Below are 16,078 nucleotides of genomic sequence, written 5' to 3'. Positions count from 1 at the left end.
AAAACACCATCACTAAGTAATAAAACTGCTAATAAACATCCACTGATGGTATGTGGAGCAAAGGGAGTAACAGTCATGCCAAATTTTTGAGACGTTGTTTTGTTTACTTCATTTACAGAACAATAAGATGATGACCTTCAACAGTCCCCTCTCCAGTCCCCATTTACAGTCTGTCCCCTCTATGGGTGCCAATTCCTCCTTTACCCCCACCGGGACCCTGCTGGACAGGAAGGTGGTGGGTGCCCCTTCAGTGGGACTCTATCAGCGCCGCCACTCTGTGTCCGTTACCAGTTCCAAATCAACACAGAACCAATTTATAAACAGCCTCAAGATGGACAACTCGGCTTCCATGAACGGCAGCAGCAACAACAAGGAGAACCGCTTTCGTGACCGGTCCTACTCCGAAAACGGGGAACGTTTGAGGCCAAGCAACATCACATGCATTAGTGCCAATGGAAACGGCCAGGTCAACTCAAGCCGCTATAAGACCGAACTCTGCAGACCCTTCGAAGAGAACGGCACCTGTAAATACGGCGACAAGTGCCAGTTTGCTCATGGGATGCACGAGCTTCGTAGTCTAAATCGCCACCCCAAGTATAAGACCGAGCTCTGCCGCACCTTCCACAGCATTGGTTACTGCCCATATGGGCCACGTTGCCACTTCATCCACAATGCTGAAGAGCGCCGCGGACCCCCTCCTCTCTCTGCCTTTAATAAGATGGAGCGCCCCCGTCTTCATCACAGCTACAGTTTTGCCGGTTTCCCAAGCTCAGGTGGTTCCCAGGACAGCCCAACCTCTGTCACACCTCCGCCCCTGTTTTCCCCCGAAGACCTCAACGAGTGGCCTAGCAACCCATTTGCTTTCTCAAGTCAAGAGCTTGCCAATTTGTTTGTACCCAGTTTAGGTGGTACCACCATTCCTGACCTTCCCGGTCCTCACTCACCCACCTCCTTCTTCAGGCCCATGTCCGAGTCTCCACCAAGTCCCCCAGACTCCCTTTCCGACCAGGAGGGCTACCAGAGCAGCTTGGGCAGCCAGAGCGGATCTGAGTCACCACTGCTGGATGCAACACGTCGCCTTCCCATCTTCAGCAGACTCTCCATCTCTGACGATTAAAATCTGCCCTGAGAGATTTTAGGCCTGAGAGAGAGAGAGAAGGCATGGAGAGCTGGCGAGAATAAGAGAGTAATTGTCCTCCTAGCAATCCCTTCCTGTCCTTGCTTTGTTTACAGCAGAGAAGTGGACTAAAGTACAGTGTTCTTGTAGCCACTGAGTCAAATCAGAAACCCCACAACCCCCCTGTAGCATCAAACGTAAGTGTCTACCCATGCCTCCCTAGACGTCGTTAACATGCCTGACGTAATGCAAAAAACAGAACTGTTCCAGGCCTACTGGAACATGCTAAATCCATACTTCGTTCTTGGTGTTAAAACTAAAGCGCGGTTTTCTGAATCATTCAAGGACCTTCTTGTTCAAAGAATCTACTGAATTTTATAACAACAGACCTGAAGGTGCCACTTTTTTTGCAGGAGATCCTTGCTGGTAGATCATCGGGACTTAAAGTGCCTATCAAACAAATTATTTTCCTACTTTTCAAATCAAAGTGATTATTGTTTCGTAGATCCGGGGTAGAAAAGGTTTAAGAAAAGAATCAAACCCACCTGAGAGTTGTATGAATCATTCTGAAAGTATGTCTAGTGGTGCTAAATGTGCTGTCACCGTGGTAATTATCCCTAGAACATGTGATCCCTTACGCTAAAAAAAAAAAAAAGTGTCTGCTGGTTGTTGGATTATGTAAGAGAGAAGAGGTCCTTCCTTTAATCCTTCTGTTGGAGTTACCACTAAAGATGTGACTTCAGTGGCCACTAATTGTTTGGTTGAAATGTTTCAATATCATTATTTCAATATCGTATTTCCCCCCATTATTGTTATAATAACGTTATTATTGCATAATTACTATTCTTGTTGGTATTTCCTGTTTGGAAATGAGAACTTTCGAACTGAAAGTTTTGCTTGTCAATGCGTATTTAACTTATCAAAAATGTATTTATTGCTGATTGTAAGCATTTTTTTTATTTTGTTTGTATTTATCTGGATAATGAAACAATAGAATATATTTTCCTTTATGTTAAATTATGATCTTCCGTATTAATCGTGAGATTGCGAAGACCGTTTTTTTGCGTTAAGTTTCAACAGTTAATATATTATACTGCAATGACATTTTGTAACTACGTTTTGATTTATTTTTAAAGTGAAACTTAATTTAAAATATGAATGCAAAGCGGATTGTTTTGCATTTTATTTATTATTTTCCTCCCTGATGTTGGACTGCAGTTTCAGGATGTTTATGCCTCTATAATCCTTTATTATTTGGCTCCGACCGTCTAGAATGTAAACAGACTTGTCTTGACAATAACAGTCCTGTGCCTGTGATTTTTATAAATCTCATGTTTAGACTGGGATCCTCTCATCGAGACTCATTTCGGTATGAACAAATCGTAGACAATAAATGCATTATAGTGCCAATCTCACGACCCCCGCGGTGGTCCAAACCTCTGATCGCAACATTCTGATCCGACATGTCTAAAACAGACGGTTTATAAGGGAATTGTTAAATATGCATTTGTGTATTTATTTCGCCCGTTTCAAACCATGACGTGTACACCAGCAAGCATGTGTTTTTTGATTTGTTATGACTCAAAATTCTTATTTATTTACAGATTTTGGACCACTTCTACTTTCTAAGTGCCTAACAGTACATTCCGAGAGTCTTGTACCTTTTAGGATTGTAATCCAGAGTCGTTATTTAGATTTTAGCGGGAATTCAAGGTTAACAGGATTGACATTGACAGAACTACAGCTGAATGTGTCCTATGTTTGCAGCTATTGCTGTTCACATCAATGTGTTTTCTTTTGTAACGACAGATTGCAGTTTAAACCAATAAAAATATCTATTTATAAGCAAACCGGCCTTGTCTTTGATTTCACCATACAAAGATGGGAATTAGATTTATGCGCAAAACTGGAACATCGCATAAAACATTGGCGAATAAAAGCACTGTGTTCATCCAACGACTTAAAGAGAACAAAATCGTCACTAAACTGGCACTAAACATCGAAAAAAAATTGCTGTGTTAGTAGAAGCCACTTTGGGCCTTATATTTATATATAGTTGAAATCAGAATTATTAGCCCCCCTTTAATTTTTTATTCCTCTTTTTTTATTTCCCAAATGATGTTTAACAGAACAAGGAAATTTTCACAGTATGTCTGATGATATTTTTTCTTCTGGAAAATCTTATTTGTTTTATTTCAGCTAGAATAAAAGCAGTTTTTATTTTTTTAAATTCCATTTTAAGGTAAAAATGATTAGCCCCTTTAAACTATATATTTTTTCGGGGGTCTACGGAACAAACGATTGTTAAACACTTGTCTATTTAGCCAATCCTACCTATAGTTAAGCCTTTAGATGTCACTTTAAGCTGTATAGAAGTGTCTTGAAAAATATATCTAGTCAAATATTATTTCCTGTCATCATGTCAAAGATAAAATAAATCAGTTATTAGAAATGAGTTATTAAAACTATTATGTTTAGAAATGTGTTGAAAATTCTTATTACCGTTAAACAGAAATTGAGGGAAAAAATAAACGGGGGCTAATAATTCAGGGGGTTGAATAATTCTGAGTTCAACTATAAAACTATATAATACAATACCTTATAATAATGTATAATAAATTACTTGAGCCGTAAAAGACACAATGACTTTTTGAGACACTCAACTCAATGTTCGTTAATGATTCTGAACCACTTTGATGACAGATTTTGGTTAAAGGATTTTAGAATGACCAAGAAATTATTGAACGTCCATTAATGCTGATCCATCACACCAATTCTTTTGTTATTACATGTTTGGTAACATTTTTTATGCACATGCTGGAATTTATTCGATAAATGTGTTTCTATTTTTGCCAATTGTTCCTTATCTGATTAATTTTATCCTACTCAGTGGTGCACACATTGTTTTAATCCACATTTTCTACATTTACGCGCATCTTGGCATTTTAATTAAGCATAGTTTAATGTGATAATCCAAAACGTACATGTAAATAAGTGAATGTAAACAAAGCTACTGATAAGCTTGATAAATATGATGAGAACACATCATATTGTGTGTGTGTGTGTGTGTGTGAGTTTGGCATAGCAAGGGTGCAGGCCCTGATGCTAAGCTCTAATGCAAACAGCTGGGCTTGTTATTACATGCCATATTTTGGAAATTCCTCCTGGATAAATTCTGATTCCTACAAGGCACAAACTTGCATTCCACACTGATCCCGGTACACTACGAGATGGAGGTCTGTTAATGAACTAGCTCAAAATTGTTTTCCTGGAAAATTGCTCAAACACAGGAAATCGAAATCCTGGCCTGATATTAATGATGTGAAATGGCCTCTTGAATCTCTTGTGCGGTTTCAAAAGCACTGGCAATGACAGGCCTGCCAGACAGAAAGTCCAGGCCCCTTGAGAACATACAGTTTGTTACTGCAGCAACAGTAAGGACCAGCGCTCTACGCTACATGTTTGCTCCCTGCGTCACTGAACAAGCATTCATGGACTGCCAGTCCTCGCTGGATTTTAGTTTAATTTCCCTTCCAGAGAGAAAGTTCCTGAGGAAAGCTGTGATCATGAATACAATCATAGCAGAAGATAGAAGCCAGATGGCCATCCGAGTAGTTCAGCATTTTCAGTGCTTTAACCTTCAGTCTTTTAAAGAAATAATTACTTCACACTGCAAAATGCTTTTATTTATTAACTATATTCTTTTTTTTTCTCTCTCTTTTCATAAATAAAAATGTGATAACGTACAACTGTAGTGTAAAGGTTTGGTGTCAGTACACTCAATTCAACTGTCTATTCATAGAAAATACATATTCAGCTTAACGTACAATTAAAATAAGGTAATTAATATAACTATTGGCAAGTAGGGTTAATTAATTAGTTGGTAACACTTTATTTTGATGGTCCATTTGAGTATTAGTCTGTCTGCTTAATATCTGTTGATATGCTCCTTCAACAGACATTTGACTGACTATAAGAAACTTTGCAAGTACATGTCAACTTACACTAACCCTAATCCCAAACCTAACAGTCTACTTATAATCTAGTGAGAATCAGTTGGCATGTAGATGCAATGTAACAAACGAACCATCAAAATAAAAGCGTGACCAATTAGTTTAACCAAGTAGGATTAATTCATTGGAAAACAGTGGTTTGTTCTGTAGGCAATCCAAAAGATAAAATGTCTTTAGGGGGTAATCAGGGTCAAATTTTAAAAGTCAAATTGAAGACTTAAGATCGTTTTAAGACCATCATGAAGACTTTTACAAAGCTAAACACTTTGGATTTTTCTAATGGTCTGTCTTTTTTTTATTTCGCTTGCCACAACAGCAAAAATATCTAATTTAATTATGTCTTAGCAACATATTTTAATGTGTCAAAACAATAAAACTCTAGTTGTATAAACTTTTTTAAACATAATATTTCTTATTTTATTGTTTTATAAATGACGAGTTTAACATTGTTAAAAATATTTCCTGTTATATATTTCTTACATGAATGATCAAAAATATATATTTGTCGGCCTTATATCAGAATGGATTGAGTGTAACTCCTATTCAACATAATGCTTTTCTGTTCTGTTTATTTATAAATATTATGTCTGCTCCTCCTTAATTCTGTAATTAGTTTTTGTATAAATGAAAGATCACGTAAAGGGAAATATTGCATGTATTATACAGTTAAAGTCAGAATTTTTTTCTTCTGTTTTAAATATTTCCCAAATGATGTTTAACAGAGCGAGGAAATTTTCACAGTATGTCTGATAATATTTTTTCTTCTGGAGAAAGTCTGATTTGTTTAATTTCGGCTAGAATAAAAGCAGTTTTAAATTTTTGAAAAAACATTTTAAGGTCAATATTATTAACCCCTTTAAGCTATGTATTTTTTCGATAGTCTACAGAACAAACCATTATACAATAACTTGCCTAATTACCCTAACCTGTCTAGTTAACCTAATTAGCCTAGTTAAGCCTTTAAATGTCACTTTAAGCTGTATAGAAGTGTCTTAAAAAATATCTAGTCAAATATTATTTACTGTCATCATGGCAAAGATAAAATAAATCAGTTATTAGAAATGAGTTATTAAAACATTTATGCTTCGAAATGTGCTGAAAAAATCTCTCTGTTAAACAGAAATTGAGGGAAAAAATAAACAGGGCGGCTAATAATTCTGTCTTCAACTGTATGTATTATAATGGACAGATTAGGCAGCTTTACTTAGACAGAGAAAAATTAAGACCAGTTTAAAATGTTTTAAGACCTACAACATAATATTTCAGTGATTTTAAGCCTTTTTAAGGGCTAAAGTTTGCATTTTAAGCCTTTATAAGGACTAAAAATAGCATTTTAAGCCTTTTAAAGGGCTAAAGTTGGCATTTTAAGCCTTTTTAGGGGCTAAAGTTTGCATTTTAAGCCTTTTTAGGACTAAAGTTTGCATTTTAAGCCTTTTTAAGGACTAAAGTTTGCATTTTAAGCCTTTTTAAGGGCTAAAGTTTGTATTTTAAGCCTTTTTAGGGGCTAAAGTTTGCATTTTAAGCCTTTTTAGGGGCTAAAGTTTGCATTTTAAGCCTTTTTAAGGCCTAAAGTTTGCATTTTAAGTCTTTTTAAGGGCTAAAGTTTGCATTTTAAGCCTTTTTAAGGACTAAAGTTTGCATTTTAAGACTTTTTAAAACCTCACGGACACGCTGGTAATAATCTTAACCTTAAAAAAATAATTTAGAAAATAAACAATAAATACATACAGTTTTGAAATCCAGCTACATTAAAGGAAATGAGACTTTCTCCAGCAAAAGAAATAGTAAATATCGTGAGCACTTGAAAAATATTTATAATATATAATTTATGGCGTGACCTCTTTTAAATGTTAATAAATGGGTAACATTTTAAAATAATGTCACTTATATAACATTGGCTATTTCATTAACTTTATTATTTATTAATCATCTGTTACATTAATAAACATGCAGATCAGTTAATACCAATAAACAAAATTATTACTAAAATTGAATGTTTCATTTGTTAATGGTAATGTTAACAAAGACTGCCTTAGAAGCACTTTCAGGTTAACTAATGCTAACAAATGAGCACTGACTGTAGAGTGTTACCAACTGCACTAAATCAGTGTATTAAAATGATTTCTAAAGGATCATGTGACACCAAAGACTAGAGCGATGACTAATAAACGTTCAGTTTGGCCTCCACATGAATCTTTTTTATCTTAAGGGTTTTATCTTTTACACACACAAAGGGAAATGGCATTTGTGGCATTACTAATGTCCATTCTGCTTACTAAAAACAAGTCAGAAATACTGTTATTCTTTCTTATTATTTTTAACTGGATGACATTTTAACTTCGCTTCTCACTGGCCACTTTATTAGGTACACCTTACTAGTAGCAGACCCCCTTTTGCCTTCAGAACTGCCTTAATCCTTCGTGGCCTAGATTCAACAAGAATTCAACGAGATTTTGCTCCACATTGACATGATAGCATCACGCAGCTGCTGCAGATTTGTTGGCTGCAAATCCATGATGTGAATCTCCCATCCCAAAGGTGCTCTATTGGATTGAGCTCGGGTGACTATGGAGGCCGTTTGAGTACAGTGAACTCATTGTCATGTTCAAGAAACCAGTCTGAGATGATTCGCATTCGCATTTGTGTTATTCTGTTGGAAGTAGCCATCAGAAGAGGAGTACACTGTGGTCATAAAGGATGAACGTGGTCAGCAACAATACTCAGGTAGGCTGTTGCGCTGACATGATGCTCAATTGGTACTAACGGGCCCAAAGTGTGCCAAGAAAATATCCCCCACACCATTACACCACCACCACCAGCCTGAACCGTTGATACAAGGCAGGATGGATCCATGCTTTCACGTTGTTGAGGCCAAATTCTGACCCTGAGACTCATCAGACAAGGCAACGTTTTTTCCAGTCTTCTTCTGTCCAATTTTGATTAGCCTGTGTGAATTGTAGCCTCAGTTTCCTGTTCTTAGCTGATAGGAGTGGCAGCCAGTGTGGTCTTCTGCTGCTGTAGCCCATCCGCCTCAAGGTTGGACGTGTTGTGTGTTCAGAGATGCTCTTCTGCAGACCTTGGTTGTAACGAGTGGTTATATGAGTTACTGTTGCCTTTCTATCAGTCTGGCCATTCTCCTCTGACCACTAGCAAGGCAAGGCATTTGCACCCACAGATCTGCCACTCACTGGATATTTTCTCTTTTTCGTAACATTCTCTGTAAACCCTAGAGATGGTTGTGCGTGAAAATCCCAGTAGATCAGTAGTTTCTGAAATACTCAGACCAGCTGGCACCAACAACCATGCCACGTTCAAAGTCACTTAAATCTCCTTTCTTCCCCATTCTGATGCTCGGTATGAACTGCAGCAGATCGTCTTGACCATGTCTACATGCCTAAATGCATTGAGTTTCTGCCATGCGATTGGCTGATTAGAAACTTGCGTTAACAAGCAGTTGGACGGATGTACCTAATAAACTGGCCGGTGAGTGTATTTAAAGTAGTCAGATTCCAACAGATTCAGAAACTCTGAAAGGTTTACTCAACAGCATTTTCCCTTTTAAACTTATATGCCAATGCATTACAGCAATCTAGAATTTAAAATACTGTACATGTAGAGGTTATTCAGTCAAGAACAGACCGTGTCTATTCACACAGGAACTGTGGGTCACTGGGCCTTTAAGAACAGACGAGAGGAATAAGGCCAAAGTCGCAACGTTGAGCAACACCCGCACCATAGACTTTGTAATTCCTCTATCAGCTCTTTTTTTTTCTTCCTCTGAGTGTTTCAGAGGCCAATGAGTAAATAAAGAAGAGTTCATAATGTCAGAAGACTGAAATGATTCTCACTAATGTGGGCACAGAAGGGGAAATTTCGGGTAGTTTTGAGTTCGGGGAACAAACTGTTGTTGGTTTATTCTCAAGACTGTGCAATAGCTAAATGAGCCCTGCAATGCTGAACAAAACAAAAGGCTCTGAACAGAGCTGTTTCAGGTCACAAGTATCCAGATTAATCAGTTCAAAAGCATACACCTCCACAAAAGAGAGAGAGAGAGGGAGGAATCAAGGCTAATTTAAATCTACTGATAATCGTCAAAGCGTTCAGCAGCGCTATCTTTTCTCACAAAGAATAATAAAGCCCTGGGCCATGTATGTGTGTGTCCTCTACTCTTTTTGTGTGGTGAGTTAGTATTGGAACGTTGGCCCTGTTTCTACCTTGCATAGATGTTTAAAGACAGCTAAAACTATTGATCGCTACACAACGTTATACATTTATTATTGTAATGATCAGACCACTTCTTTATATCATATGCTAGGTATAAAGTACATCCAGGAGGTTGTTATCGCAGAATAAAGCCAGACAGGCTTATCAGCAGCCTAACACAAAGCGGAGATCAGTTGTATAATACTTACTCATTTTCCTTCAGTGGAATGAACCGCCAGTTACTTAATATGTTTTATGATGCCCTTCCAAACAACCCAGCACTGAGAGTACACTTACTTGTAAACCCCCAGTGCTGGGAAACACCCATACACACACTTATGGAGTACAGCCAATTAAGTTTATCGAATTCACTTAACCCCAAGGCTTGAACCAGCGACCTTCTTGCTGTGAGGTGGCAGTTCTAACCACTGAGTCACCGTGCCACCTGTTGTATAAAACTGAAAGGCTTTATTTTGCGAAAACATCCACACGGATGTACTTTATCCCACTTATTACATGGATACTTGCTACAAAACATAGGAATTACACACATAGTTGATTAATTCTTTAAATAACTGCAAAGCTGACAGAAACAAAGTGGAGCTGATGGATCATACACTAACCTGTGTTTAATTCTATCACAAGATGGCTCCAAACAGTCAAAAATACAATAATAGCGGACAGAAATAAGAACGGCTGAATGGAGCATACACCAAGTTGCGTGTTATTCAGTCACGAGGTGTGCTTTTTCATAACACGCCAGGTAATAATCATGTGTTTGGTTAGTAGTTTGAAAGTAGGGGGTCTTTGGAATGCATATGACTTGACCGAAACACACCAATGACTATAAACGAAATGTACTGGACCAAATTACAACATGGATTTCTGTGGGTGTCAATTGGCATCGGTTGTATGTGCTTCTTTATATAAAGAAATCAATAAGTGCACTGTAAATAAATAAGTTGTAAGTATGTAATATAACTATCACTTGGGATCACTGATAAATCTGCATACTGTTTACGAGCAGCTCTTTTTTTGTCCTTATGTGTGAATCCGATGTTTGAGCAGCTCACTTGTGTGCTTTGAATCGCACTACTAAAGGCTAATTTATACTTCTGCGTCAAGCGCATGCGTATGCTCCGGCGAAGCCTTCACGCGGTCGCATAGCCCTTGCCGTGGCTGACGCGCACCTCTCAAAAAATTTAACTACACGTCGCAATGACATGTAGCGCAAGCTCTGTGATTGGTCAGCTTGGTAGCTGTGATGAGTGTGGGCGATTCTGAGAGCCGTAAGCCAGATGAAGCGAGTGTGGAGTCCCGTGAAGGAGCTCCAGATGGAAACTTTTGTTTTGTGTTTACCTTATGATTACAGTTTTATTATAAATTATAAAATATTTTTTAAATTATAAATAATTATCAAATAAATTTTATTATAAATTATTAAAATATTGGTGTCTGTGATGCAGCAAGACTCTTGTGTACACCATGATTTTATATAAAATTCACTTTAATGCATGATATGACTAGAAAGTGGTCATAAATGAGCAGTTTTTCAATTTAAATAAGTAGCGGCTTGAACCAGGAAACAGTATTCCATACGTCATGACTTAACAAGCGCATTAATAGCCAAAAAATTAGTAGTAGGATTTAGGTATTGGGTAGGATTAGGGATGTAAAATAAGATAATGCAGAATATGTACTGTACACTGCCTTAAAAAAGTCTTCCCAGCTGTAAGAGCAACAAATAATAACTTGACTTCTTGTTGATCATATGGAAAAGTGTCAGAAGGTGGATTTTTACTGATGAATCATCTGTTGAACTGCATCCCAATCATCACAAATACTGCAGAAGACCTATTGGAACCTGCATGGACCCAAGGTTCTTATAGAAATTAGTCAAGTTTGGTGAAGGAAAAATCATGGTTTGGGGTTACATTCAGTATGATACCAAATTATACCAAATGATCAACTAGAAGTCAAGTTATTATTTGTTGTTTCTTAAACTTAGATAGGCGACAAGACTTCAGGTAGTGTATAAGAACAAATAAACAAATAAACAGCCAATATCTAGTCACAATTTAATAGTGAGAATTGGTATTTAAACTAAAGTGTAACCAAAAATATGTTAAGCGATTAGAATTTGCTTACATTTTTATATTTATGTTGACTTTTATGCATTGATCAAGTGTCAATTTGTCAGTGGTAGCATTAAAAACCCAAATGATAACCAACTGTTCTTATAACCGGATAAACAAAAACATATCTGATGATGTAAAGGATCAAGCTGACCGTGTACTTCACAACTGTGTCCCAATCTCGTGATCCTCTGCTCTTATTTTAACACCTCGCTCTGTGGTGTGCAGGAAACCAAGGACATTCTTTGGAAGGAGGCTTCTCCTCCCCTCGGCTCAGAGACAGGCAGCGATATCGCCACAGGTCGAGCATTAAAACGATCTGTCAAAACATGTCAACTCGCAGCCTATCAGCCTGCGCATGTGGGGGAAGGGAGGGGAGATAGAGCGAAAGAGGATGAAAGAGAAAGATAGACAGAGAAAACACCTACTCAGCACTGCAGGTTGAGTAAAGTCACAACCGACTTTATCTGCAGGAGGAGAGTTAAAGACGTCACCATCGTTCGCGCCGTCAGCAAAACCTGCTAATAAAATGAAAACAGTTAGAGATTTGCGATTTATTAGTGTTAAAACTGTGTAAAAAGCAGAATTTACTCTGTAAATAGAAAGCTGACACACAATGAGTGTCAATGTGTACATATACAAGCAAAAGCAAAACAAGCAGAAAAAGGAGGAACCACCCAAAATAACACCATTGTTCACTTAATCAGACTAACTTCCCTTTAAGGCTGAGGAACCATGGGAACAGGAGTCATGGGAATTGAAGCCATGGTAACAGCCAGGCAGGGTCAAGAAGCGTTTGTCCAGGACTGCTGTCTTATCATACAACCAGAGAGAGAGAGAGAAAATAGGTCTGTCAATCAATAGCTGACTGATGGTGCAGTTTTCTAACTAGATGAAAACTAGAGGTAATGTTCGACCGAGCAGAAGCTTGACCGTCAACCTGTAGAGTCCGTCTCGTGTCTTTCGCTCTTTCTTGCCATTAAGGACAAGCTGCTGATACACCACATGCTCCAGCAATGTTTAACCACGGCTTGTCCTTGGAAGAAACACAACTGTAGCATTTAATTTTCTGCGCTGAATATTACGTTCTGTCATCAGATGACCATCGAAATAACCTTGATGGTCGAATGGATCACCGCGCTTGGTTATCTTCAGATAATGGACGGCATTGAGCGTTTAGCTGACATTTGTTTACCAGCCTTAAATGTAAGGCAATAACAGCCTGAGGGGTTTTTCAGTATGTAGGAGCGGCCTGAGGAAGGTTAAGGATGAACCCCGTCCTCACTCTGATTGGCTGAAGCCCTGGATCTGTTCCTCTGTTTGAAAAGCTTCCTGGGTTCTTGTTCTCTGGAAAACATAAAAGCATAAAACTGATTAGTCTGCAAATTAAAATTAATGAAACGATAACCTTGATAATATAATATAATATAATATAATATAATATAATATAATATAATATAATATAATATAATATAATATAATATAATATAATCATATTATGTTATGATATATTATATTATAATATATTATCAAGGTTATCGTTTCATTAATTAATAAAAAATTAATAAATATATATATATATATATATATATATATATATATATATATATATATATATATATATATACACACACACACACACACACACACACACACACACACACACACACACGGTCAAAAATTTGGGGGCAGGTTTTTTTTATTACTAATTTTATTTAATAATTCAAATTTTATAATTTGATAATTATGTCAAAGCTGCATTTATTAAATGTAAATAGTTAAATACTTAATTATTAAATATTGTTATATTATTATTATTATATTAATTATTTATTACTTATTGTATGTAGTTTTAAATTAAATTATTACTCAGTCAGGTATCAGTCATTATTGCTTTGATTACTATTGGCATTAATAATAATAATATTAATAATAATAACAATAATAATAAATAGAGTGATTTCTGAAGAATTATGTGACTGAAAACTCTGAAAACGAAGCTGAAAATCATTAAAATCAGTGGAATAAATTATTAAACCAAATAATAAGCTACTTTTGAACAGTTATTTTATATTGCAATAACATTTCACAATTTTCAATTTTTACTACATTTTTGATGAAATACATGCAGCCTTGGTGAGCAGATAAGCTTATTTATAAACATTTTAAAACCATACTGATCTAAACTATGCACAGAGCAAGTCAGAATTATTAGGCCCCCTTTGAATTTTTTTTCTTTTTTAAATATTTCCCAAATGATGTTTAACAGAGCAAGGAAATTTTCACAGTATGTCTGATAATATTTTTTCTTCTGGAGAAAGTCTTATTTGTTTTATTTTGGCAAGAATAAAAGCAGTTTTGATTTTTTTGGGGGGGAAATCAGCATGAACTAACTACATTAAAAAAAAAAAAAAAAAAAAAAACTTTCCCTTAATCATACACATCCTTATTTCTCCCTGCCCCATGAGCGACCCTTTGTGGTCTTGACCACTGTCTCCCTACTTTAGGTGATTAGAGTTAAGTGGCTCGTGTTTCCGCTAAACGCTACTAAAAAGAACTCAGAAACAGACTTGACAAGAAAAATAGGGGTTGGTTTTCCTTTGGCACAGCCTGAGATCATGACGGTATTGTACACAGATACACATGCAGGCATCAATCTGCGTGAAAGTTTGTAGTAGGAAAAAGTTTCACAGCGGCCTGAACCTCCATTATAATCTAATGTACTTTAAGTCTTGGTGAGGAACATAAGCAGTTAACTGACCGATAGGAATTCCTATAAAACCCCAAGCAAACAAACTCCTAGTGAGCAGCTGAGGGAAATGAGAGCCAAATTTAATGTGGCCAGGTTTGTGGGGGAAGACAATGTAGAACATGGCTAAGTACACATCCAGCTATGTTTTGCTACTGTCATTCCTGTGGCCGTGATGCTTATTATGAAACCTCTCGATGCCCAAGCACTGGCTTTTCATGAGAAAAACGTCTCCCACGAGGCTGGGTGCAAGTCTTGTTTCATTTTCTGCGCAAACCTCATGATGAGGCCCTATAATAGAAGTCAAATACATCAACATCAAACTTCAGCAGGGCTTTACGGAGTGTGGATCCCTGTAGGCCCGCCAATTGGGAGTCTCTGTATGGAATATTTTTTAATTAACCTACAAGCTTGCACAACTAATGAAGTCCATCGCTTTTAAAGTCCACGTTAACAGGAAGTTGATCAGTTTGTTGATTCACTTCAAACTGAAGCAGAATATTAAGTAAGGGCCAGGGTTTTCTTTTTGCGCATCATTCCCTGGTAGGAAACTAATGGTAATAGTGGGCGGTGTGTGGTTGACGCCAACAGAAAAGGACTGCCACTCCAACTGCACAAGCAAATGGTCACTTGGATTGGATTAACTTGCATTAACTAATTGTTTACTTAACAAATAATATTGTGTTAGCAAAATAAACAATGTACATTTTGACTTCACATGGACTTTAAGACATATGCTGAATTGTTCTAAAGCTAGCTCAATCTCTGTAGAGAGATATTGGCATCCCGCACCCTGACTGCTTCCATGCTTGGAGTAATAACAGGCATGACTGATTTCTCCAGTTCCCCGTAACAATAACAACCAGTAAAAACACATGACACATCAGAACAAGAGGGTTTGTATTGGATGAGTCCTTCAAAACTGTGACTGGTGACTTCACATGACCGGTATTCTAAAGCGTGAACACGCAGCTTACAAACATAATTATTTACTTCATCTGGTTCTGTTTCCATTGCGTCACTCAATGCCGGAGAGTCTGATCCCCTCCCTGCACTGTGGCATCTACTCAATCTGGAGATAAGCAAACCCATAAACATACTTGAGCAGAGTGTAGACGGATGTTGACTGGATCTCCTAACAATCCTCTATATCAGACGTAACACATTAGTTTGGAAAGGCAGCGCCCTGCTAATACCGTGAAGAGTGGTCAGGAAATGCTCTCGAGCAAGTAGGCCACTCATACTCATGTGCTCTGCATTTTCCATTTGACTGCCTCTGTACAGTGCAGCCTCTGTAATCACACCAGCAGCTTGAGACAAACCGTAAATGTTTACATATGCCTTAAAGGGGGGCCGCTCCAAATTCACTTCATATCCAGCCTTTCTCTCACCCTTTGTCACACTCAGACAAGCGCACACTGTGCTGTTAACAAGAATAGATGAGAGCTATTACGCTTTTTTATTACTCCATAAAGCAGAACACATGGGGCAAGTTCTAGCAAGAGTGGCGAGACAGGAAATAGCGAATGGAAACCTGCAGCTCAGGAGGGGCGTTCATGGCCTATCGCTCTCCATTTTTTATTCTGCCCATTTCCAAATGGCATATTGGCATAGGGTTTCAAGAACTTACCCAGAGAACAAGTGAACGTGAAGTAGTACAGATGTAAAATAAGTGATCCGGTTCACAAGGCCCAATTCGATGAACCAGGACGGGAACAGCTTGAACAAGAGACGACTCCTCTTGAGGCATCTTGCATTGACCCCTACGACTCTGCCTCTTTGATTTATGGAGATCAGATGGAGTCTGGAGGGTTGGAAGGAGGAGATAAAAGGTTTCTTGAAATGAACACCTTAGTAAAAC

General features: G+C 37.5%; 2 protein-coding genes across 3 annotated transcripts in view; one reads left to right on the top strand and one right to left on the bottom strand.

Moving 5' to 3' along the window:
* zfp36l1b (zinc finger protein 36, C3H type-like 1b) overlaps positions 1 to 2,967 on the top strand; it is a 6,337-nt gene extending 3,370 nt beyond the window's left edge. Inside the window, exon 2 of the mRNA XM_056481119.1 lies at positions 119 to 2,967. Within this exon, the coding sequence (XP_056337094.1) occupies positions 119 to 1,117 (999 nt within the window). The 3' untranslated portion in view covers positions 1,118 to 2,967. The remainder of the gene's footprint in view (positions 1 to 118) is intronic.
* An 8,546-nt stretch (positions 2,968 to 11,513) lies between these two features.
* Positions 11,514 to 16,078, bottom strand: part of rad51b (RAD51 paralog B) — a 76,679-nt gene continuing 72,114 nt past the window's right edge. Inside the window, exon 10 of one of the 2 annotated variants that reach the window (XM_056480975.1) lies at positions 11,514 to 12,815. In XM_056480975.1, the coding sequence (XP_056336950.1) occupies positions 12,703 to 12,815 (113 nt within the window). In that variant the 3' untranslated portion in view covers positions 11,514 to 12,702. The remainder of the gene's footprint in view (positions 12,816 to 16,078) is intronic. The other variant, XM_056480976.1, reaches the window with a different exon arrangement.

Source organism: Danio aesculapii, chromosome 20 (assembly GCF_903798145.1).
Source record: "Danio aesculapii chromosome 20, fDanAes4.1, whole genome shotgun sequence".
NCBI lineage: Eukaryota > Metazoa > Chordata > Actinopteri > Cypriniformes > Danionidae > Danio > Danio aesculapii.
This window is presented reverse-complemented; position numbering and strand designations above follow the sequence as displayed.